The sequence below is a fragment of the Atractosteus spatula genome, chromosome 11 (genome assembly GCF_055471065.1).
Source record: "Atractosteus spatula isolate fAtrSpa1 chromosome 11, fAtrSpa1.hap1, whole genome shotgun sequence".
Classification (NCBI taxonomy): Eukaryota; Metazoa; Chordata; class Actinopteri; order Semionotiformes; family Lepisosteidae; genus Atractosteus; species Atractosteus spatula.
This window is the reverse complement of record NC_142716.1, coordinates 10,993,298-11,020,128: the sequence shown is the minus strand read 5'-3', so window position 1 is coordinate 11,020,128 and position 26,831 is coordinate 10,993,298. Positions and strand designations below refer to the sequence as shown.

Genomic DNA, 26,831 nt, shown 5'->3' with positions numbered 1-26,831 from the left:
GTTTTTTCAAACTAATAAACACGGGTGATTTTTTGAAAGATGGTGATTAGGTAATAGATTCTCCTAAACATCATGTAGGATGTTATATATTTAAATATTTATTTTTATGTTTTACTTTACATTTAAATACAAGATATTTTGAATTTGTCTCTGGAAAGGGAGCAAGAGCATAGGTTTATGAAAAGTATGTTAGCATTTTGTTACAATTAAGGGGTTAAAAGAAGAAAGGCTTTGGTCATAATGTAGTGTATTCACTCTAGTCTAGTGTACCTAGGATGAACAGGACGTGAAGCCTCAGATCTAGAATATAAAGAGTGTGTCTGTGTAATGGAGGCTGACACATGAAGAACAGTACCTTAGTATCTCTGACATGTTAACAGGTCTGAGAAGATATGCTTTGCTAAAATAAACAGTAGATGGATTTGTGTAGGTCCTTTCACTCTTGTCTTTTCATTCCCAGATCAAGACTCACACCTGCTTTCATTCACAGTTGTGGACTAGGATTCAGCGTGGGGTGGGCCACAGTCCTTTTATGCTATTGTTTCCATTCTGGGTCAAACAGAAAAGAGGAAGTAGGAGTAGTGAAAGTAATACGGCAAGGCACCACATGCAATAGAAAAGTTCTGTCGGACAGCATTCGAAAAGTGACCACTTTTGTATCTGCTGACATTTTTAGGTTAAACTTTAATTTAAGGGTTTTGTATATTTTTTGTGAAGAAAATACAACAATGTTTAAACTAACAGAAATATCATTAATCCGTCTCAAATCTTGCTTGGACAGTGCCTTTCTTATATGTAAATGGGAGCCTCTAAGTGTGTCCAAAGGAGGTTTTAATCTGCACAGTCCATTTTTTCTTTTCTAAATAATCAATTTGAGTATCTTAAGAAGGTACATTTCAAAACTGTTAATGACAGCGATGTAACCCAGCAGTTTAGTTTAGCGCAAGTTACACAGTCCTCTTATCGGCCTATAGGAGGAATTATGACAACTGCGAGGTTCAGCATTACAGAATTTCTAAACTCACTGGGTAAGTCAAGAAATGGTCAGAAGATCCCAACCCATGACAAAGAGGTTTTCATTTTCTGAAAGAAAGACATTACAGCTGAATCACTTGTAAATAGCTTTTTTTAATGAACAATACATATTACATGTGCAAGTATATGTATTGGGAATGAAGCAAAGGTTAGATTTCTCTTTAAAAAGACACTTGTGACTTTGTGGATACTAAGCTTTGCTGGATCATTATACCTGGTTTCACTTTACAGTTACAAACATTATACAATTCTATAAAATTAAAGATTCACAGAAAAACACACTCATGTTGAATTATCACAATATATTTAGTACCTATAAGTGGAACACAAAATAGTTTAATAGTCATTTAAATGTGAAGTTCATTCTCCTGTTAGAAAAATTGTGTTCCAGAAGTCACTTCACTTTTTAAAAAAACAATGAAGTTATACAATAATATAACCTATGTGGAGTGACTTTTATATTGAAGAGCATAGACCACTGGATTTAAAGCTGTTTGTAGGATTGTAGCATTGGTCTGGTAACAGCCTTTTGCAAGCTTAATGCAAGGTAATGGTACAAAAAGAAAAAAAGTCCTTCTATACAGCTTTACTTCAAGATGATTACATGCTGGGATTGTAAAATGTCTGTACTGCATTTATGAATGAGGGGATGTTGAACAATTCTGTAGCTTTAAAGCTCAAAATAATAATGCCTGGTTAATATACGTATTTCAGAGTCCCACTCGGGCAAGAAAATGGTTAGGACATTGTGCTCCATTCAGAGAAGAGGCTCCACAATTGTGGAGCAGTGTGCTCTTAATATTTGCAGTTGAAAGCCAAGTGTTAATGGGTTGGGCGTCTCAAAAGGCAGTGTAAGCTGCTGGTAAAATTATACTTTTGCTAGAACAAAGTGCTGAGACACTTAGATTATATAATTATATTCAATTGCATTGCGACTATTTGAGAGCCAGTTGTTGAAACTGGAATTACAAAAGATAAACTTCCAATACAAGATACATAAAAGTGATTTGAGTTTAAAGAGGTTTAAAAAATGACTTTTGTAAATCATGGTTCTTGGTGGGCAAAAAAAGCATTACTAACAGAAGATTGCAAGAATTGGCACATACGTAAGGACTTTTCCACAAATTAAACTTGACATTGCATGAAATGTTGTGTCTGCTATACGGAGCACAGTAGAGGCTGAGTATTAGGTCAGTCTGGGGGGGTAGAGAGACAGTGTACACAAACCATGTGAAACATGTGGGCAGGCTCTTAAACTATGAATTATATAAAATATGTTTTAATCTTTTTTTCTTGCCTCACACTGACATGGGTTCATTTTATGTTCAGTTTTTCAGGTTATGATGAAAAAATTCAGAAGTCTCTAAACTTAACCCAGTGTTTCTCCAAGATGCAGAAATTACCTCTGGACCAGTTTGGGAGAGCACCTCCATTAACTTGTGGTCAGATCAGTCCCATTAGCTTCATGTTGAAAATAAATGATAAATGAAATAATTTAAAGCTAGAACACTTGAGAATATGTCTAGTAATATTTCAATAGGCTTCTGATTAATACATGCTAATTTTAAAAATGTAGTGCAAATCACTCTTTGGTGCAGAGACATTCATCTATTGAACCTTTGGTGTGCTACACTGTAGGTTTAAATGATCCCACTACTCTTACAACATAATCAATATTTAAAAGAATCATAAAAAAAATCAGTAGTAGTACAACAAACATTCCAAAAGTAAACATTGATAGGTCAGAGTACCCTAACTTAGATTTTTTATATTTTTTCAAGTTTGATTAATACCACATTACTGAAATAGCTTTGCCACACAAGAGAGACACCCCAGTAAGCACATATATAATAAAATATTGCAGGCTACAATAAAGAAGTAACCTTTCAAAAATATTTAATAATAGTGATGCATATAAGCAATTCCACCGGCAGTAAAAAAAGCCTAAATGATCAGTTTAGGAATCTAATTCATGCAAAAGTGTTTCATTACAAAGAGCAGTTGTTCTTGGGACCCCTAATTTACTGAATTATTTTATTTTGAGAAGGTTACTGGTTTTAGACTCTTCTCACATAAAATGTGGGTATGTAGTGGCACATGACACTAAATCCCACAAACTAGACTTTTCTAGGGATTAGGGAACTTGGAGTACTATTTTTTAAATCAGAAAACTGAATCTAAAATCTAACTTTAAAAGGTCAGTCAAGCAGTCTTACAAGGTTTCTACTTATTAAATGGAATTGCCAGTGTTTGTAATCCCTTTAGTCAGCTGTATTTTTACTACAACAGCAAAAAAAAGTTAATACCAGCAATAACACAACACTGTGCTTAGCAGTCAGACAGAATTTAATGTCAGTTGTAAAGTCTCTTTTCAAAAAACTGAATTGCCTTTTAACCTAGTGAACTATTTAGCAGCATAGGGAGGAACAACAAAAAATGGAATTAAAGGAAACTGAATTAATAAAAAAAATAAATCCAAATAAAAAAATATTTTATAAAATCATTTGAAATGGAGGGGTTAACGGAGCATAGATATTGTCTCTTCCAGCTTAATATAGGGCTTTAGCCTGGTGCTTCATACCTCATGTTAGCCAAATACTGAAACTGAACCACATTTCTTGGCGTTTGGTGGAATTTCAGTGATCTTTGCAAAATCAATTTTCTGAGCACCATTACACTGTAGTTGGAAACAAGTAATGTGCTTTCTGCATCACATTCTTGCTATACACAGAACTGTAATTTGTCTCTCCTACGCTACTTCTTCAAGGAGTTAACAGCAGAGGGCGCCATTTCCATTGCCTTTTTATGCAGTCACTGACGATCTCTTGTTCCATGTTTTTAAGAAATTTGCCGTTGGAATGAAGTGAGCTACAACAATGCTGTTGCTGCCACCCCCCTTTTTTGGTTCCGTTTTAGATCTGCCATTCATCTGCCAGGACACCCCTTCTTCTAGCGCTTAATCACCACCTGCTCGTACGCCCCAGCTCCAACCCTGAAATAACAGATGAAATGCGTCACAGCACAAACACACCATTTTCTATTCAGAATGGCAAATTAAACATACTTTATTTCAGACTGTGAATTTATGTTTAAATTCTGCAAAGCCTTTTGAGAATCTATTGATAATAATAACAACAACAACTATTATTATAATAAAGCACTCAAAATGCTTTACAGGTAACGGGGACTCCTCTATCACCATCAACATGTAGCCCCCCCCCCCCCGGATGATATGATGACAGCCAACATCCACCCGTATGCTCATCACACATCACTTAACGGGGGGGAGGAGAACAGAGCGATGAAGCAAATTTCCCCCTGGCCTTACCAATCATGGTAAATTTGGCCAGAACGCCCTGGGATTTGTAATGGAAAAAAAGCAAGGACCTTGGTTTTCACGTCTCATCCGAGGGACTGTGCCTTTTGACAGTGTAGTGTTCCCATCACAACACTGGGGCATTAAGGCCCACACAGACTGCAGGGTGAGCGCTCCCTACTGGTCCTGCAAAACCTCTTCCAGCAGTAACCTTAGCTTTCCCAGGAGCTCTCCCATCCTGTTACTGGCCACACCTGCGTAGCTTCACTGGGTTACCAGTTGTGAGTTGTAAGATTATATAGATGTGCCAGCATCTTTATGTCTTCCAAGTATTTTTTTTCCTTAAGTACACAATTATTCTGTTGTGTTTGGGTTTTTTTTACATACAAGGTGTTAATTAAGCTGTTAAATAAAAAAAAAATCCAATTAGCTTAGAGTAATATTGGCGAACTGAATACGTCTTAAACAACTACCTGGTGGGGAGATGATGGGTGCCAAGTGCAGTGCTTCCACCTGGACCAACAAATAACCGCAATCCCTCTTCTGAAATCCCAAAATAGGTTAAAAAAAATCAAAATATTGAACATCAAACATACATTGCAAAAGCCAGTACTTGTCACTCTGAGGCAAACTCTGGTTGCTAAGCAACCTAAAAATAAGTGACATATTTTGACATATGTCTCCTTTTCCCAATACTCTGCTGAGAAGGATGTTTCATCTTTAATGATAGATCATGTCTATTATTTGAATGATGTAAAACACTCACCCCCCTTTTAAATACTTTTAAATAATCTCAAATGACAGTCTCCCATACAAAGTAAAAGGCAACAAACTAAGTCTTTGTAAAGCAGAAACCTCATAATAAATGCACATTTCAGCAATCTTTCAAACAGGCTGATAAAATGTGATCTAAGCTATTGAAAACAAAGAAATTGAATTATCTAATTTACAAACTGCGATTAAGTCTCTTCTTGCAAATTAAAAGAAAAAAAATGTTTGCTATTTTTCAAACCTTGATTCTGCAATCCGCAGTTTCACTTGCAGCTCCAACCTATATACAATCCCACATTAACCTTACTATTGTTCATTATTTGTCCCATATATGAACAAATTCTTTTTTTCTTTTTTAATGCATTTATAGTCAGTCACTCTTGAGATACCTTCTGTGCTGGAGTCCAATAAGCTGTGCGTGAAATCCTGACTCTGGAGAATCTTTTCCACAATGTCATCGGCATCTACTCTTGTGGCATCAACCCTCTTCAGCTGAGACTCCACTGAATCCTGCTTCATAGGATGCCTGTGCAAACATGGTAAAAATCGGCAGATCATCAAGTGGTTCACAAATTGGGTGATTTTTTTCTTGATGCCTCTCTGGCACTTAAGATGAGGCTTGAGTGTTTTTTTAGTAGTACTTTTTTAGACAATAGATTGCAGTTTATTAAGGAGATTGGGGTTAAAATATTCATAAATGTCAAAACTAAAAATTGGGAGTGAAACCTTCCCAGAAACCTCTTGGAGGTGTGTCATTTGAGTTCTTTAAAAAGGATGGCCCCGATAAGATTGCCATGAGTCTAGGTTCTCCTCAAAATCAATATCTGACACATAAGTGAGGTAAGTGAGGTACTGAACTGTATTTTTTCCCCAGAAGACTGAAACATATTTTAACCTGGTTTATTCAGGTTAAACAACAGAGCCTGTTTTGTGGACATGAGTAAGATTTGTGATTCCGAGAGTCGCGTCTTGCGTCGCAGTGCGGTGTCGCTGGTTACCTGCTGAGGCGCTCTGAAGAGGACGCGCTCTTGACAGGGGTGAGGTGCTCTGGCATGGCTGCACAGGCTGCAGCACAGTGCCCCGTCCTGGGGTCCCGGTCGTCGCTGGGCTCAGGAATGCTCGCAATCCCAGTCGAGGTGCTGCCCACCGAGGTGTTCCTCCTGTGCGAGAGCTCCGAGAGACTGGAGGAGCGCGAGTGCCCCGTGCTATACCCTGCGGCATCACAAAAGACGGAAAAACAAAACGGGCACAGCTGAACTTAGATCAAAACTCACCACAACAAAAGGAGCCATTCGCTTAATTTACCAAAACTATCAAAATGTTGGGCAAAGAAGCTGTAAACAGCAAAATACAAAACACTAATCTTCAATTTACTAATTTATTTTTGTTTGCATGACCTCGTCTTAAACTATAGCCTTCTGTCACTTTAATAATGTTTATAACCTTGTCATGTATTACAACAAATCTTATTATTAACAGTTTTAATTAACTCTGCCTCTCGTCCAATACTTTTTTCCACTATATGGTCTCCTTTATGCTCAGGATCTTAAACTTGGTTCAACAGAGCACATTTCATTTCCCGTTTTGAAGATGCTGCATAGTATGTCAATGCCTAAATCTAATCTAATATCATCTAAGAGGCTAAAGCTGGAGGATGTGACTTTTTGATTTCTTCTACGCCCTTAATCTTTGATCAATGGCCTAAATGTATGGAAATAAATACCCACATTTTCCATGAGTATGATACTATCCACATCTATTAAACATTCCATCTGTATTCCCTAAGACTAGGAGGAGATGGTGCACTGACAAATGTCTAATTGTAAAAGGCTGTAAGTTTCTGCTGCTAAGTTTACAACTACATTTTCCATTTTCAAAAAGATGTACAGTAGAACGTCTACATATTTGGATCCATTACATACAAGATATATGCTGATTCATGTAAGGATAAATAAAATTGGACTTTACTCAAAGTTAACCTGTATTTCTCATATTCCCAATAGTCCACTGCTCTGTGTTACAGCAATACATTTGACATTAACACCATAGGTAAGGATAAGCCTACAGGAAGCAATTTCAAAGCACTTGCATAGTTTTAGAGAAGCAGTAAAAATTCAAAGCACAGGTATTTCAAAAATGCATTCAGAAAACAAAAGCCACAGTGATGGTAAGGAAGAATCACAAAAATCAGGGAAACACATTGATATCGCAGTACAGGGATTTAATTATTTAGTCTGCCTTTGACACATAACACAGACACTGGGGCTTTTTGTAATATTTAAGTGCTGTACCCCAAAATCTTTGAAAATGTTCCCCAAAAAACCCCAATGTAAAATCTCACCACAATTACTCAAAGTATGATGGTGACAAAGCTTATGATTTGTTAATATCCATACCTGATACTTTAGACTGCTGACTAGCATAGCTTGAAGTTCTGGAGTGACCCCACATCCCCAGTTCATCAGGAACAGAGGCACACTTTCCTGGGATCTCTGTTAGGTTTGTAAAATAAAAGCCTGTAATTAGCTATTTTTGACATACAGTACTTCTGCTCTGTGTTTAGGAGCAAAATAGTCTCACACTCAATCATATGTCTAGTTTTAATTGAGTATAATTAAGATGAAGCAGAGAAAAAGGATGAATCGAGATCTGAAGACATCATTTCACAAATTGCCCCAGAACATGGCACAACACAGGAAAAAGGAAATACTGAATATGTAAAACAGATTGCAAAGTTAAAGTTAGCATATAGGCAGCAAAAACATCACAAACTATTGGCAGTGGCAGAAAAGTTATTTCCTGCTACTACGTTTGACAATGTGTTGGGTAGATCGAGGGTGGTGATTCACTGTGCAAAGCAGGTTGTGTGTTTAAAATCCAACATATTGTTGGTTTCGTTAACTTATGGAAAAAACAATCTGCCAGGATCTTCCTCTTAAAGTGTTATGTGGCCTTCCATGATCCTTGTGAATGGTGTGAATAATGTCAGATTACAGTAGATGAAGAAAAATGATGAGAGCTGAAAAGAGTCATAAACCTGGAAAGGTTGTCAATTAAATTCAGTTAAGAGGCTCTTGAGAAACATTCTAGATACAGCAAGTACAGAGTGAACAACAATGTTGAATTCTTATCTCAAAAAAGGACGTTCATCATGTTTTGAAACTTACTTTGCACATTCTTCCAAAAATACACCTACCAGTTAAATATATAAAGCTTATCTTGATAAAAAGAAATCTGCATGTCATAACTGGACTTTTGTTGTGAATTTAAAAGCATATTAAATTTATGCAGTTCAAAGAACATCTTAATGACATCTAAACAACTGTACCGGAAATATTCAGGTATGGTTTTTGTGTATCTCCTCCTTTTCTGTCTTCATGTAGAAATTCTGTCTCTCCTTGTATGCTGATGTATGTTGCTGTAGACGGAGGCCTGTAAATGAAAATTATTTTGTGTTTAATGAGAAGGAAATATCACAAAGTCATTTAAAATAGCTTGAAAATGACAAGCCTGTATCTAAAGAAAAGAAAAAAAAGTACTGACAGAATAATTAGTCAAAACGATATCTCAATACACTTAAAGTAACAAAGAAAACACTACAGAGAAGACAACAATTAAAAAAATACACTTCAACTAAAACATTTTAGCCTGAAAAATAAACGGATAACACCGAAATACATGAGATATACAGTAGCTTGTCTGATGTCATAGGAGAGAGAGTTCCAGTAACCAGTCTCTCATACTACTGCTCTGTGACACAAAAAGTATTTATCTACATTTTACAGGACAAGCTGATTTGATACAATGCTATTAGTGTTACAGCATACTTTAGAGATAGGCAGCTTCGCTTATTGCTTAGAAAAAGAATAAAGCACATATTCTTTACGAAAGACTACAAAAGTAAATATATAGCTTTTCAAATTATGGCAACAGGTCAAGTCTGCAACGCCTGCAATTCTTAGTTTTTATTGAATATGGTTCTGTTGTTTGCTATTGTAGCCTTAGTGGGCAGTGTGTAGCAGGAAAGTATAAAATAATGAGTAGTGTATTTCATTGTATCCATATACCGCTTTTCACACCAAAGCCTTTTACATTTAGGAGGGAACCCACTTCAAGCACCATTGAGGACCCTACTAGGTGCTGTGTGCCAGCATCTTTACTACCCTTCAGTTCAAGTAGAGAAGTGAGAAAAATGCTTCACCAATTAAATTAAGGTAGAACGTTAAGGACATTTATCCAGGCTAAAAAGCCTGGATACAGAGAAATTTATCAAAGATGAATATCTACAATTTTGGGAAGTTCCAAGGGATCTTTTAATGATCAGGTAGCTAGTCCTTCAGGTTAATGACTCATCCAAAGGACAGCACCACCAAACTGCAGTTGGTATGAAGCACACAAAACATATAAAAATAAAAAAAGAACATGTAGACAGAAGAAAGAGTTGTCAATAAATTTAGTTCATAAATACTTAAAAACTACTATGTAGCTTTAGGTCATGCAAAATATAGCTCAAGAAAAGCACTATTTTTCTGGGTTATGGCAAGTCAGGTTACAGAGAACAGCTTCTATTAAAAGCTACTTAAATTAGGAGCAGTACATTCAATTTCAAAATCCAGCTCTTAATCCAGCCTTAGGAAATATAACCTCAGTTAAGCTGTTTTACATAAATACCTTAAGATGCCTGTATCAAAAATGTATTTAATCTAGACTGCTAGATCTCAATGCATTTAAACGTGGTAGTTCCCTTTCTGTAATTGTCACATATATTGTGTCTCACAATCAAAATAACTACTATACTAGAATGCTGCAGAATTTAAATACTTCTTTGTGCTTCATTAACGTCAGTAATATAAACAATGAAACAATTAACAGGGCTTAAAGGATTATATAATTCCCGTGTCACTGCTTACAAAACAATCTTAAGCCAAAATGGATTTGTCACATTCTTATGGGGTCACAAAGCCAAACACCATAAGTTTCATTAGGCTACCATCAAATAAACAAAATAAAATCCTTAAAGGTGTTTCCCCTTACAAAGTTCTCATTTGTTTCTTAGTATATTTGGATTGTCCTAGAAAACTTAACATTTTCTTTTAAAGCCAGGGCAGTTCTCATACTTGCCAGGACTTGAATAAATCTACATCACTGGATCCTGAAACAAACCTCAATGGCAGCACTTCTGATGGGACAGAATGACTTAAAATGACTAAAATATTTATCTATGGCAAGTTAAGACAGACACTAGAACATCATTAGCAACTGTTTTGTGGGAATACTGCGACTTTCTTCTTTGGGGTTAAATGTTGTGTTTTTATGGTTTAGCTATTTATTAAACCAAGGGAGAACTCTTGAGACACTTCCCAGGCTCTTGGCAGTAGGAGACATAGTAGTAAAGTTTTCATAATTTTTAAATAATCTTTTGATTGAATGTAGAGAATCAATCTGTGAAGGCTACTTCATTCGAGGCAGAAAGATTCTCCTGAAGCCCAACTATTAAAAGGCAGAATGTTTTTTTTGTCAGATGCTGGTTAAACTGGTTGACTCAACAAGCCATCTTAACCTAAGATCTAAATCTCTTGGAATTTGTAATACTAAAAATCAGGTACAAAAACACAATGTCATTTGTCTTTCTACACAATATCAGAGGAGACAAATCGCGTCAAACATTGTTGTGTAGATTGTTACATTTGGAGAGAATCCCACTCCAAAATTAAAAGCAGGCTTTCCCAAACCTAAGGTCTTATCGCGTAATTTTATATTTCATCAGTAGATTTTCGAACAGATGAGTAAGAAACACACAGTATCCTCTGTGATCCTGCTTTTCCTGATGACAAGTTGTTTTCTTTAGGCTCGCTCACTCGCACACAGCAGTGTTGCCAAAACTCCAGTAAATAGACTGAAAAATGTAGCTGCAAAGACTCAATTTTTCAGTAAAGCTCAGTTGCTATGCAGTGTTCCAAATGAAAAGAAAAGTCCACCCATTAAAATGTCATGAAATAACACAGATTCTACTCCACGTTATGTTCCAAGAGCTAGTACAAAAAAGAACATTCAGAAATCTGTTTTCAAAACTTTCCAAATTCACTTGCATTATTATAACAAATTTTGATCTCCAGTTCGTTTCTCTGGTTTTCAGAAATTGTTTGCTTTTCCTCTGGCAAAACCCCAATTTGCTCTTCAGGATGAATTCTGAAGTGTACAGAAGCATCTTATCTGCTCAGATCCAACCAAATGCTTCAAAACTCATTGGATGGCGCTTCACCTTGCAGCAGGACAATGACCCCAAACATACTGCTAAAGCAACTATGGAGTTTTTCAGGGCCCAAAAGTAGAATGTTTTTGACTGGCCAAGTCAATCACCCAACCCGAATCCCACTGAGCATGCATTTCACTTAGTGAAGACAAGACTGAAAGCAAAAAGCAAAAATGGACTGCACTCTATCTAGTAGTAATAATCTTGAAGAGAGTTTTAAAACTGGAATGATTTTAGAAGCAATGGTACTTAGATGACAGATTTCCCCTTACAGACAAGTCATAACTCACTTAAGAAATATTCCTATAAAACATGCAAAATGGTATTAAGGATGCAAAAAGGGAACAAAACGTGAAGATGTTTCCAAGATGTAACCAAGGATGAATTTTCCTTGGTTAAATATGCACCTGACATTGGACTGGAAGGTTTTCTCAGGCTGTGATATCTTAAATAAAAAAAAAGTCCGATTACAAGTAACCACTAAAACATTCCACCAGGAAGCCATGGCAGGCCTCGTGAGCTCTGAGACCTACACGTATGAACCTGTCAAGCCTTAGAGCTACACTCACAAAAACAACTGTAGTCAGTGACTACAGTGCATGAGAACAGGCAGCTAAGCCTGCAGACAATTGAAATTCTCACGGTATACTCTACCTTAAAGCAGATTTGGCAGTTAAGAAGGATTTTCATATCAGGTACAAATTAAAATAGCAACCTTCTGCCTTCTGGTGTTTTAGCATTTTATCTAGTGAGCTACAACACATGTGACTGCCAAGAATTTTTGCTTCTGGAATGCATCAGTAATTGCTAGCTCAATTCCTAAGCTTACTCTCAAATGGATGGGCGCAAGCACAACTCCTGAATAATTACTGATGTATACATGTATTCCAGTTAATAATAATTCATAAACAGCTTTACAGCATCAGAAAATATCACCTTGATTGTCACCAGCACAATGTGGCATGTTTCCAAATTAATTTCTGAATAGTTGCAGTATCCATTTTCAGTTATTAGGGTCACATTATCTGACAGACATCAATTGAATAACTTATACTCTGAATCTGCATTGATGGGAAGTCAGAAAATCTTGTACATTTTTTATTTCACCTTCAGAGTAAAGAAGCATTTAGTGCGCTTTGACAAGTTTTTCCTTCGATCCTTTGTTGTTCTTTCCTACAGTGGGTAGTATTTAGAAATCCTACCCCAACTCAGGTCATTTACAAGTCATTAAATTCTATAAATAAATCATTATTCTTAAAACAGCTTTTTTTTTTATTCAGGGCCCCTTTTTGTATTCTGTAGAAATGTTTACTACAGCAATATCATATTAACAAATTATTAATTACATTAACAAATAGCTTAATAATTGTACCTTGCAACAATTATTATTTTGTAAATTGCAAATGTTGAATTTGCACGACAAGGTTTTTATATAGACAAAGGATCCCAAAGCACTTTACATATCCCACTCATCCACCACTAAAGTGCAGAACCCATTTGGATTATATGTAGCAGCCAAATTGTACAGCAGATCAGGTACAGAAGTGAGAAATTGCTTTACCAATTGAATTTAGGTTTGTTAGACTCTCTGACTGCACCATGACACTTTCTTAAAATGCATTTTCAACGATGCAAGGCTTCAGGAAGTCTGCTTTGAGAAGCAGCCTTTTGAAAAGAAAACCTTTCTGGTCACCCAATGAACGGAAATAATCTACTCCACTAACTTCCTCTGAAACAATCTCATTTTAAGTGTGTTGACACTTTCTGTTGCAGTATTACACACATTTGCTAAACAGCTAAACTAAAATCTGAATCCTACATCTAAATGAACCAAGGATGGTATTTTCAAAGCTTTATACAGTACTGCTGTATTTGAATTGAAGCACTGAAGGTTTTAAACCTCAAGTGCTTACAGTATACTGCCTTACTTTATACCAATCAATCTGAAATTGATTTAAAAAATGATAAATGACAATGTAATAAAAAATTCCATGAGTTGCATCAAGAAAAGGGATGGGAGAGTTCATTATGTCTATTTTGACAAGCAGGTGCATAAGCATGAGAAGGAACAGTAATCCTTTGTAAACTAGACCTGGGCTAGGGAAGACAATTAAGCATCTGTAAACATTTAGCTACACAAACACACAGATTTCTTACGTTTTAAAGCAGGGGTCTCCAGACATGAGCTGTGTGCTTATTACCACCTAAAACATTGAAAAGAAATAAAGGAAAGAGAATAAGCACGTTACATAAAAATGACAAATTTGCCTTAAAGATATTGTTCATTATTTTTGGCAGATTAACAAGTTTTATACTTCTTTAGCCTGCATATATATTACTTCAAAACTATATAAATAAAAATATTACTGACGGTTACTGGTAGGTATAGCTCTACTGTATACTTTATATTATAACAGTCCACACAGTTGAACGGATAAGTCTCAGGAATTTTATCTGATATTCCCACAATATCCCACCTTCATCCATTCATTCATTCATTTTCTAACCACTTAGCCCAATTCAGCGTTGTGGGGGAGCCCATGCCTATCCTCACAATCAATGGGCGCAAGGCAGGGCACACACTAACACCTTGGGCCACTTTTCACAAAAATATCCCACCTTGAGTATGGAGTTATCTTGACGGGTGTTCTTGGTATCGTAACCCTCTAGTAAGCATCTACGTGTCGTACTCCCAGAGCCTGCAAACTCAGCCAGATTTAGGTCAGCAAAACCAAGCTGCAAAACAGAAAGGAAAATAAGCCTTTTTGTTTAATGTTTTTATTGATCACTGATAAGAGGTGGTCTTGTACAACGTTTCTCTTAAAAAAGACATGTAAATGTACTGTTTTATAACATCACGTTGATGTACATTTTCCCCTGTTACCAGGCCACCCTCACCACTAACTGAAAAGGCTACTACAAAAAGAAAACTGTTGAATTATAATTCTTTTCCTCAAGGTAGAACAAATTTCATTTCAAAGGAATGATTTTTTAAAAATAACATAAACCAAAAGGTCCAATGGTAACTTTCAATCATGGTTACATAGGGCTATAAAATGATAATAGCTATCCAGACAAACCTAAGGGCAAGCTGAAGATAGGACTGCTTAAAGTTCTTGTATGTTTAAGATGCTTTAAGTGGTGCATTTTGAAAACCCACAAATCAAATCCAAATAAAAAAAGCAGATCCATTAAAGGGAGCAATTAGCACTGGTGATTTAGAGTTCATGTGTTGAAAACAATCAGACACATCTGCTCCACATGACCAGAATAACAATCAACAACTCGTTGTTAAGGGCTGAGGGGTACACTAACTGTTCCAAATGATCTCCAAATTACTTAATTAAATAAACCATGTATAATTAATCTCTATTAAACTGTTCCACCATCCATTTTCTCAACGTTTCTTCCAATACAGAGTTGCAGTGGAGCCAGAGCTTATCTTGGCAAGAAACTGACACCAAGCAGGGAACACCCTGGATGGGACACCAGTCGATCACAGAGCAGACAGCCAGACACAGAGACACACACACACAGTACGTCCATAAAAGGTGAGGATTTAATGGCTTAAAATTATTTTAGACATTTTGTTTTTACCTTACCTTTGCAAATGTCTTTCCACCCTTTAGTTCCTGGAAAGATAATTTATTGGATTATTATTGGAGCAGAAAATATGACTTTTTCCTAAATTATTGACTAGAAGAGATCCAATGTAATCTACTTTTATATAAGACGGAGTACATTTATGCTTAGACAAAAATGGATTTACCAATTTTAGCTGAGCAGGTATCAGACAATCTCAACTGCTCAGAAAACACTATTGTATGCTATCCCAACTTTGTGATCATATAATACAGAATCTGCTTTATTTATTTCTGCGGGAAAAAAATGTATACTGAAAGACTTACAAAAATATTAATTTTTTATAAGATTTTTTCAAATATGATTTACAATTGACAAAAAAGACCACCAAAAAATGAAGTCCAATGTGTCAACAAGGCAAAGCTAAATAACACATACCTTCCTTACTGATACTCTGCACACACAGGGATCCAACACTCCAGTACTGGCACTGGCACTCATCTTACATGGGAATGAGAAGGTCTTCCTCCAGCGAACACAGTTGGCTTGCACCACCTCCCTAAGCAGAAATGAAGACAGACACCATGTCAAAACAAAGTGCCATAGTCATCTACATCTGTCCATTTTCTAACTGCTTTGTTCCAATTCAGGATCGGAGAGGAGCTGGAACCTAACTTGTCATACAGGGGGCGTGAGGTGGGGTACACCCTGGTTGTGACACCAGTCCATTGCGGGGCACAGCCATACACACAAACACTCTCACACCAGGGCCAATTTTCCCAGAAGACAATTAACAGGAAACCGGAGTACCTGGAGAAAACCCACACGAACATGGGGAGAACATACAAACTCCATGGTGAGTACACCCCAGGTCAGGAATTGATCCCAAGGCCCCAGTGCTTGGCCAGAGATAGCAATGCTAACGATTGTGCCAGCATGCCACCCTGTAGGAAGCCTTGAATCTAAAAAATCACAAATAACTTATAGAAAGATGTTTCGGTCCAACTCATCACCAAAGCCTTTTGCCTTTCAAGGTTTCAAGGGTGTATATCAAAAGCTCAATACCAGATTCACATTGGAAGCATTCAACATAAAGTTTCAATGTATCATGTTTGTATATCCAAAAGTTCTGATCTCTACCTTAATATGGTTACTTAAGAAAACAGCTGGCCAAATCAAATATTAAAAGCTGGCAAATACAATGGAATACTATCAGACTTAGCTTTCATACAAATTAACATTCAATAATCATATTAGGGTACACACTAACAGTAACTTAAATATAAAGCTGTATGCACCTTGAGAACTAATCACCCTGTAGTACAACATTAAAAAAATGTAGAATTGGCAGTTTTTATGTTCCCTTACCCCATTTACAAATTTAAAACAAGTGGTTCTCTCCATCTTTCACTTAGAACATACAACACATCTGAATAAAATTCACAGAATCTAACAGAATTCCCTTTTCAAGTTGTGTAATGTGATTAATTCAAACACTTTACACACACTTCAGGAGAAAATAAATATTTCTTCTGAAAAAAGAAGGACACAACTGATAAGCACATGTGCAGAACATTCATGATTAAAACAGAAGATGGGGCAGCCACTCCAGCTAAACAACAAATCAATCTTCAAATCTTCACAATCCTACAATGATCTAGTAATTAAAACATGCAGCCTTAAGTTTTATACCCAAAACAGCAGTTCTTCCACACAGCAGCAAATATTTATTATGGAAAATTGAACGCTACTCAACTGCTTTGGGCCAAAATGCCACGCCTTGTTGTGCTGTTGTTTTTTTAAAGCAAAATCTGTTAACCAAATGGTAACTATAGAAACATAATAAGACAAAACAGGTTGTAGTCATTCTGGCAAACAGTCAGTAATGATGACAAATATGTATGGGTATCACCACTTTTGCCATAAATAAAACGATTCACTGATTTTTTTGAGGTTTCTATGATGTGGTCAATTCTAAGAAACGGCTCACTTTCAAATGCACTGCATGACAATACTGAACTAAGATTAAATTCATAACTAAAAATTCATTAATGGCATGAAACTAAAAAGCCTATCTCTCCTATTCAAGAGTGTGTGGGAAAGTGATGCATTTTTATCTTATTCTTATTTTATTTACCAGATCAGAAAAAGCAACATTGTAAAAACTTTGCAGTTAAGTTTTTTTTTTTCGGACACCCTGTCCTAAGAAAGGATAAATGTCTTGAAAAAATAAACTCTGGTTATTTCCTTGGTAAGATAGTAGCTTGATGCAACAAGGACAAAAACTATTTCTTCTCTTCATATTGGTACACTTGAGTGCTAATCTTACAAAACTGAAAGCTACAAATCTTCAGCTACACCAGTTCTAAAACAATATTTATACAAATATCTTTTATTACAGTCTTAATTTAGTCATGTACGCTGTTTAGTTTTTTAAAAATAGTTTACTGATACAATATATTTACGATTTAGGCCGTTTCTGACCTCTACACGTTAACATGGCAGCTAATAATATACGTACAACATAGAATAGAAATTTTTACAGTGGTTTCGCAGAACACTAATTATCGCAAATCCTAAACTACCTAATGTTGATTTAAGAAAGAGAAGCTAAATCCTTTTCTAATCGGGATATACATAACCAGCGCATGCTTTTGTCTTACGTGCTACTGGACAAGAATTAAAAAAAAAAACACAGGAGTCTTCTGTAGACTCTTTACATCACCAGGTGGATCAAAGCAAATTATTCCAAATGAAATCGAAACTGCCACCAGAATTGACCCTGAGGAAACAGATGATCTGCAACATGCAATTGTTTAGAGAAGGGATCATTTCAGATTAGTGGGCTACCCCCTCATTTGGAAGGAGGAGGGTTCACACACAGGAGATGGAGCCTGACTTTTCTCCCAACATTAGCTGGGCAGGAATTCCCACCGCCATGTTCAAACCATTCTTCATTAAATCTTTAAAACAAACGGACAATCCAGCACTGTCTTTGTTTCACTTGATCTGTAACAAGATGGCAGTTATTAAGCATCCAGGAAATGCAGCCAAAACACCCATCATTGCAGTTCAGCTTTGAAGAAACCTGAATATCCTCCCCTACAAGAATCTTGCCACTTTCACCTCTATTTCATTTCCTAAATGCTTTACAAAAGCAGTCTACAACAGATCAGTTCATGATCCCCGGTGACACATGAATGTGAAAAGAAAAGCTATTTCACCTGCGGAATGAACCAGCAGTACTTCATTTAGAACACTTTATACAAACAAAATAGCCTATTCGCATCCACAGACTGCAAATGTGACACGAATAGAGAATTTACACCTACACAACAAAAACATGGCTTTTCCACCACAGCATATCGTAGATTCTATTGTAGTTCTATCATGAACCATCAGCAGCTACTGTATGTGATGCTCGCACATCAAAGCACACCATGCTCCTGCAAACCGCTCAAGTGAGAGGTTAGGAAGTGTGATAATGGCATTGCATTTCCATTTTTTTTTTTGCTTGAATCTAGTTAGCACTAAGTGGAGCAGGAAGAAGAATTAAAGGAATATTTGATTTACAGTGAAACCCATTTACAGTGAGACACAGTGCACTCTACTGATGAACAGTTCCTCTGGGCTTTCTGCCTCAGAGCACTTGCACTTCAGACCTGGTTTCTCTAGTTTCTCATGCTTTGCCAACAGAATCATTCCTCTCCTTAATGTCAGCTAAAATCAAAATCAGCACATACAGTGGTGTGAAAGTGTTTGCCCCCTTCCTGATTTCTTATTTTTTTGCATGTTTGTCACACTGAAATGTTTCAGATCATCAAACAAATTGAAATATTAGACAAAGATAACACAAGTAAACACAAAATGCAGTTTTTAAATGAAGGTTTTTATTATTAAGGGAAAAAAAAATCCAAACCTACATGGCCCTGTGTGAAAAAGTGATTGCCCCCTAAACCTAATAACTGGTTGGGCCACCCTTAGCAGCAACAACTGCAATCAAGTGTTTGCGATAACTGGCAATGAGTCTTTTACAGCACTGTGGAGGAATTTTGGCCCACTCATCTTTGCAGAATTGTTGCAATTCAGCCACATTGGAGGGTTTTCGAGCCTTAACCGCTTTTTTAAGGTCATGCCACAACATCTCAATCGGATTCAGGTCAGGACTTTGACTAGGCCACTCCAAAGTCTTCATTTTGTTTTTCTTAAGCCATTCAGAGGTGGACTTGCTGGTGTGTTTTGGATCATTGTCCTGCTGCAGAACCCAAGTGCGCTTCAGCTTGAGGTCACGAACAGATGGCCGGACATTCTCCTTCAGGATGTTTTGGTAGACAGCAGAATTCATGGTTCCATTTACCACAGCAAGTCTTCCAGGTCCTGAAGCAGCAAAACAGCCCCAGACCATCACACTACCACCACCATATTTTACTGTTGGTATGATGTTCCTTTTCTGAAATGCTGTGTTACTTTTACGCCAGATGTAATGGGACACACACCTTCCAAAAAGTTCAACTTTTGTCTCGTCAGTCCACAGAGTATTTTCCCAAAATTTTTGGGATCATCAAGATGTTTTCTGGCAAAACTGAGACGAGCCTTTATGTTCTTTTTGCTCAGCAGTGGTTTTCGTCTTGGAACTCTGCCACGCAGGCCATTTTTGCCCAGTCTCTTTCTTATGGTGGAGTCATGTACACTGACCCTGCAGGCAAGTGAAGCCTGCAGTTCTTTGGATGTTGTTGTGGGGTTTTTTCTGACCTCTTGGATGAGTCGTCGCTGCGCTCTTGGGGTAATTTTGGTCGGCCAGCCACTCCTGGGAAGGTTCACCACTGTTCCATGTTTTCGCCATTTGTGGACAATGGCTCTCACTGTGGTTCGCTGGAGTCCCAAAGCTTTAGAAATGGCTTTATAACCTTTTCCAGACTGATAAATCTCAACTACTCTGTTTCTCATTTGTTCCTGAATTTCTTTGGATCGCAGCATGATGTCTAGCTTTTGAGGATCTTTTGGTCTACTTCACTTTGTCAGGCAGGTCCTATTTAAGTGATTTCTTGATTGAGAACAGGTGTGGCAGTAATCAGGCCTGGGTGTGGCTAGAGAAATTGAACTCAGCTTTCCAAAGATGTGATAAACCACAGTTGATTTATGTTTTAACAGGGGGGGCAATCACTTTTTCACACAGAGCCATGTAGGTTTGGATTTTTTTTTTCCTTAATAATAAAAACCTTCATTTAAAAACTGCATTTTGTGTTTACTTGTGTTATCTTTGTCTAATATTTCAATTTGTTTGATGATCTGAAATATTTCAGTGTGACAAACATGCAAAAAAATAAGAAATCAGGAAGGGGGCAAACACTTTTTCACACCACTGTATGCAAACTTTTCACAGATTTCAAAATGGTAAAAAAGCTGGTATATGCATCAGAATTTCCAGAACACATCTAGAACTAGATTTCCCTGTGACCTGGAGCTCTCCCTAGATTTATGACACTCTTGTGTAGTAAAACTGGCTGAAAAATAAATACAACAAGCCAAATAATGAAAAACTGCCTATGACCTCCATCTTAAAATGTTCATGATTGTCTGTAAATTTTTCACTTTTGAAAAGAAACCAATCTGAACTGTTCTTTTACATCATTAATTCACAGGATATAATTACACAACAAAAATATTTTGTGATTCAGATCACTTTGCTCTGGCAAAATTGTGTTAAATTCTACTTTTCTACTTCACCTTCCATTAAAAGGAAATTTCTTGAAGACTTGAAGACTTCCAGTCATAACTATTTATTCTCTGCATCCTAAAACTGCAGAGTATTAATTAGTATTCTTAACATAAAATTCTGACTAAATCAAGGCATTGATATAATGCAGATTTTCTTCCAATATACTGCAAAATCTTGTCAGCACTATGTGGGCTAAAGTACCATTTGGCAGAATCCTGTTTCAAATGCCACTATATTTAGATGTTCATAATGATACACTGCCTGCATCTTCTGAGTACAGCAGATCTGAAAATAGTTTATCTCACTTATGTACAGGATTTGTCTTGACAGTAGCGAGGTCATATGTGACCCTTAGCTCCATTACCAATCACTTTTAATTTTCTATATGAACTGATTAGAGTCTTGTGTACATCTATGTGCTAGCCGTCCCTAACAGATCATTTCAAGTCCAACATAATATATAACGCGCTGATAATATCTTTCAGAGAGTCAAAGACATCAATCATAGAAAGTGTTGTTCACATCTGCATGAAAAGTAGTATCACTCCTCTCTTATGACTTAAACTAAAAAAAAAGCTACGATTAGCAAGGTTTCCTACAGACTAAAACAGAGTGATGAATAATAACCTAAGAATCTGAAGCCCCATTAGTTTTAGTACATACCCGATACAAAAAACGACTGAAGCAAAGGAGGACACCACTGACTAAGTAATGTCACTCCAGACTGAATTCAACACAGGAAGGGGAGCAATGTACCAGCAACATGTATAATAGCCAGGGCTGATGACAAAAAGCAGCTGGTGACTACACTGCCCAACTTTAAAACAAGCAATCTCATGTCTCTAATATGACCCTAGAGGCTTTGCTGCAAAAGCAAGTTAGAAAACTCTTTTTTCCTCCTGTGTTCATCACTAGAGTGACATACAGTATAGGCTTCCTACTCCTGACGAGGTTGCACAGCAGACAGAGAAAACAAAGCGTAAATTTGTGATGTGGAATGTGGAAAATGAATCCCTTAATTGAAACAAAATATGCACCCCTAGCACATTCATGTAGATTAAGAAACATTTCACTTACATATGAACTCAACTGAAATTGTAAAAAGGTAACTTATGTACAGAACTGGAACAACTACATGATTTTTTTTTTTCTTGTAAAATTCTTCCAACCCAAGATTCAAATACTGGTATAACTGCAGCACTTGTACATAATGGTGGGTACATCTTAAAGTCTTTTAAAGACCTGTGCTCTGTAAGGGGTCAAACTAATGTCTGCACATCACGAGCACAGTCCACAAACAGAAGTCAGACTCACTGGATCTTTGAACTCCTAATCCAGCTTTGTATATTTTGGTCAACCATCTACACAAATCTGTTAAAGGTCAACATCAAAGGCCAAATACCAAGTTAGCCAGACAGGTTTGAGTAGATCAATGGCCATGGGTACACCATGTAACAAAACTACTGACTTCTGTATCAACAGTTCAGCTTCATTTGGACTTGAAGCCATCTGACTTTGTGACTAATTTAAAAGATTTTCCTCCTCTGAATATTCCTTTCCTCATTAGACCGAAGAAGAATGTATCAATAAAAGTGAAATCTGAATGAAAAAAAACATAGTTCAAGGCATTTATTCTCGTAACATATTGTTGACTTACATATCTATTTGACACATAGGCATTTTTGTCATAGCTTCTACTGCGTTTTATGCATGCCCAAAGATGTGTAGCTTAAGCCGAATTGCTTTCTATTTATCAAAGACACATCATGGTTACATGTGTTTATTGACGATTTTCATGAGAATAGATCACTGGGAAAGGACAATGCTTTCCCAAGGCAGACATGGGCATCATAAAATCTCATTTATGTTGTAGCAAGTAAGCTTCTACTGAAGCGATGCTGTCGTTTCTTAAATCACCAATTAAAAAAAGAATCAGAACAGTCATAATTGCGCCTTGACGTGACAACCTAGTGTAGAAACAGATAAACAGATTTCAGTCTCGCAGACAAAATAAAAGCACAAAAGTGATTCTGACACAAGTATCAAAATGGGGTAGTACTATAGCAACCAAGTACTTCTACATATACAGATACAACATCATAAATAGCTCCAGCTGCATTCCCTTCTGCTTCTCCTTCCTGCAAATAAGAAACTGGATCACTGGGAGCATTCTTAAATGCTTACTGGAAAATCATGAATGTTCAGCTTAAATGCAGCAAACACAAGTATCACAATTTCAGAATGAGTCACTTTATATCCTGTATGGCGTCAATTTGGAATTTCAATACTCAGTACTGGAGGTTTCCCTGACTCATACTGCGAGTGTGGCGAATGTGTGTGGTTGTACTTCTATAAATATTCCCCAATGTATGCGTTACCGTTGCTAGTTTTGAAAATACTGTCCGTATGCACCAAAATTTCTGGATGAAAGTAAAACAAGTAGTCTGCAGCTCTGGTTTGCTTTTTGTCAGCATGTAGCAAAACTGAAAGATCTGTAGGTTTTTGTTATTCATCTGTATGTGTCCAGTGGGCGAAGAGTAGGTAGGGAGGCTGACAAGCTGAGCTGGATAGTCCAAGGTGTGTTTTAAGAATGTAGCTGAAATATCTAAAACAATCTCATTTCCACTAACTTCTTTTAGATACTATGAGAACAGAAAACTACAAGGAGACTTGGTTCATGTAAGCACATTAGTCAAAGGTGTCAACAAGGTAAACCTCTTGGTTAAGGACTTCTATAGAATGAAAACTGAAACACAAACTAGAGGACACAACCAGAAACCGCAGAGTAATGAATTTAAGACTCAGAACATAGGCACATCTTTATACAGCGAGTTGCAGGAATCTGTAAATAGTTATTGAGATATAATTTAAAGCTGACACTCTGGCTTCAAGAAGGTTAAAATGAAATCCTTGGATCAAAGAGTTGCTAGCACCTAAACAAGCTAGATCGTCTAAATGATGTCTGTTCATTTGTATCCAATTTTATGTTTTTATTTTCTCAATGCTTGCTTCTTTTGTTAGTACAAAATACTAGGCTAAGCCTTTCATTGGTTTTATCTCACCATTTCATGAATGTTGCTTTGTTCCTCCTTGTGCTTAAGGTTAATGGAGTTCATTTTATTCTGTACCTGTATCCAGGTGCCAGAAGGCTTAATCATTCATTTCTTTACAGTCAGCTATTAAACTCTTTCATCATGCAATATTGTATCATTTACCTTGTGTTTGTTTAAGCTAAGTGTTGGGCAGTTGGACAATATAAAACACTGATTGTAAAAATTGCAGGTCAAACTTCAAAGTGATAAATTCTTAAAAAGGGAACACTGACAAGTATGCAACACTTATTCAACACATATTTCACAAACAGCATACAAAATGTTAGTGTTGCAGATAAAAACCATAAGGTTTTGGTCTAAAACTCAAATTATCATGAAAAAAATTAAAAACTAACACCACACATTGCACACACACATGTTCAAATAAAACTTCAAAAGCATCAGAACTGCTCATTCTTTCTATGTCTGATCCTGGACTACACATATTTGCATCACTTCAGAGATAACGCCTGCAAGTTATCTATACCTTTGTTCCTTTTACAAATTGATGAGGAAGTTAGGTCTTCTCCATCCACTCATCTTATTTAAAAAGTTGTATAAAAGGGAGAATGCATCTGCTGCGTATAGATTTGGGTATATATAGAATATACTGGTTTCTCTGAAATAAGCACTGTGCGTTCTTTTTCTGATAATGTAAGACCATCAAAGGGCAACATTTTCCCTTATTACCGTAAAGATTAGTTCAAAACGCCTATACTGCCACCACCATAGAATTAAGATCAGCTCTCTGCATTTCACCCCACAAATACATTACAGGGCGTTTCCTGCCACAGATAAGCTATCTGCACTCAGACAATAGCTCATAAGTATTTGCAAACACTTGGTTCACATGGTTTTAAGATTGTATAAACCCTTATTCATCAAGGTGAGGCATGCTAATCACACCTCTACCATCCATTCGACCCAGACTTACTTGTTCAAGCCTATGTTTCTCAATCACGTCAAACCTGTCAGCTTGAAAGGGTGTGAAGATTCTGAGCAGGTAAAAATGACCCAGCAGAAAGGATGGCCAGTGAGAGAGGTGTGACCGCTCTCACCTTGATGAATACTAGGGAAGCTTTATTTGATCTTGAAACCAGATCTTATTGTATGCTTTTTTTGAAAATACCGATACATCGGTCATAGCAGAATCTAAGAATGGGTTCTGACAGTAAAATTGGGAGGTCTATAATGGTAAAAAAATGTATTGACAGTGTATTTTTGCATCCTGTTGCATGCAGATTGCTCACTAAATGCATTTGTGTCATCAGAGGCAAGATGCAAACTAGTCTCTTAAATGTTATTGCTGAATATGCAAGTGCCATGAACTAATTCATCAAGCAACACTGAGTAAGAACACAGCTTTCCTAATAATAGGATGTAGTAGTCTACTATTCCAAATATGACGATTTCCACTTCTGTGTGTGACTATGATCAATTTAAAGAGGTTAAAGTTGTATGAGCAGGGAAGCAAAATTGTTCTTCTTTATTGAACATCCTCATTGCTGCATACTGATATTTTATTATCGCAAACTTGATTACAGCTTAACTGTAACTCCAGTTTCATACTGATTCCACCTTACATATTTCTCCTTTTACTCAATGTCTCACACAATACACTCATTGTATGTCTTCTCTCAAGCAACACCAAAAACCTATACCATACTAATGACAATCATAATACAGCTGCGTTGTATCAGATCGTGTTAATGTAAAACCAATGCAATAGCTTTTAAAAATGTATGAAAGCGTTTACTGTGCTTTAATAGCTTCAGCACAGACAGTCGACACTTAGAAATCAGTTGCTAACTTCTGTATTGCTTTCTGACAGTTCAGATTGACATCAATCTGTCACCCACGGCCATCGACTTCCTGTGATTGTTATGAAGCTATTACAAATCTTTAGTGCTTTAAAACCCGGCAAATATTTTATTAATACAGCATTAGTATAAGAAGTGCAGATGACTGTCAACTTTACCATGCACGAATATTCATTTTAAGAAACATATAAAGCTTTACAGAACGCAATAACCAACTACAACGGTACAATGTTGTCAGTTACTTCAGCACCTGGACTTTTTAATTTTTTTTCCAAAGTGAAAATAAAAAAACAGCAATTATCAATGATGACGAGGGTGGGAAAGAAACCACAGTTACCGTATTCACTTAAATAATAAAATATTTTTTTACCGAGATGATTCCTCCGAGAATCCCCCGTCAAGCAGCCTGACTTTACAGAAGAGGACGCCGTTAACAAAAGGCACAGAGGACAGCTCGTCCAGTTCGAAGTCAACCTTAAATTTAAATTTCTTTTTCTTCATCATGATGAAAGCCATATATTGGGTGTAGGAGCCTGTGCACTCTCCTTTAAATTTCACAGTCCTCCAAGCAGGCAGCGTTCAAAAATCTACACCCCCATGATGACTGGTAACGTAGACGGAGGAAGAAGCCCTTTTCTGTAATGGCATTTTTCAGAAGTTGTTGATTCGTCGGTAGACGAACGAATTTCCTCCCCCCGGATACATGTCTGCCATCCGGTTGAACAGCCTCTCATTTTAAAATTTGTAATTACATTGCGATCCTTGTTCGGCAAAGCGGTAGATATGGAACAGGGCACCTCGCCTCGTTAGGGTCGTATTTAAACAAAAGTGAACATTCGGCGCTCCTGGTGTCACTGAGGGCACTGGAGGGGAGCACAAGCTATAGTGTACGTAATATTTAAAGAGGCAGGGCGTGCACCAATGGTTTAGTCCAAATAATTACTGTTTACATAATAATTATTAGGCTCTGACAGAGCTAAGAAGATATCGAATCTTTACCCGTATTAGGTGTTATACCGTACTGTGACCTAGAAGATAAAATATCGTAGGGTACACAATAAACGCAATTCATCAAAGATGCATGGTTCTTTAATTAAAATTGTTACGCTGTCATGAATTACTGTCGTCGTAATGTTTTTATCAGTACTTGTTTTTTAAGAGTACACTGGTGCTTGTAAGAAAAAATAGTACCACGTTTTTTGGAAACCCACAGTAAATGCACCAATGAAATAAACCAATTAAA

General features: G+C 36.8%; 1 protein-coding gene across 1 annotated transcript; it reads right to left on the bottom strand.

Moving 5' to 3' along the window:
- Positions 1 to 1,108: 1,108 nt before the first annotated feature.
- On the bottom strand, positions 1,109 to 26,466 carry LOC148823498 (EEIG family member 2-like). The gene is made up of 11 exons (XM_088926838.1): positions 25,959 to 26,466; positions 15,396 to 15,516; positions 14,978 to 15,007; positions 13,995 to 14,111; positions 13,533 to 13,579; positions 8,451 to 8,554; positions 7,519 to 7,614; positions 6,121 to 6,334; positions 5,512 to 5,648; positions 4,825 to 4,894; positions 1,109 to 4,027 (listed from the first exon to the last, which is right to left on the bottom strand). The coding sequence occupies exons 1-11, from the start codon at positions 26,102 to 26,104 to the stop codon at positions 3,985 to 3,987; spliced, it is 1,125 nt and encodes a 374-aa protein (XP_088782964.1). The 5' UTR covers positions 26,105 to 26,466; the 3' UTR covers positions 1,109 to 3,984.
- Between the last annotated feature and the right edge of the window lie 365 nt (positions 26,467 to 26,831).

Excerpts from the sequence above, each read along its gene's own strand:
- LOC148823498 (XM_088926838.1), bottom strand. The coding sequence starts at position 26,104 with ATGGCTTTCATCATGATGAAGAAAAAGAAATTTAAATTTAAGGTTGAC. Across the intron at positions 13,580-13,994 it reads AAGATAACTCCATACTCAAG|GTGGTAATAAGCACACAGCT; the intron begins GTGGGATATTTT and ends TCAATGTTTTAG. Across the intron at positions 4,895-5,511 it reads ATTGGACTCCAGCACAGAAG|AAGAGGGATTGCGGTTATTT; the intron begins GTATCTCAAGAG and ends TTGGGATTTCAG.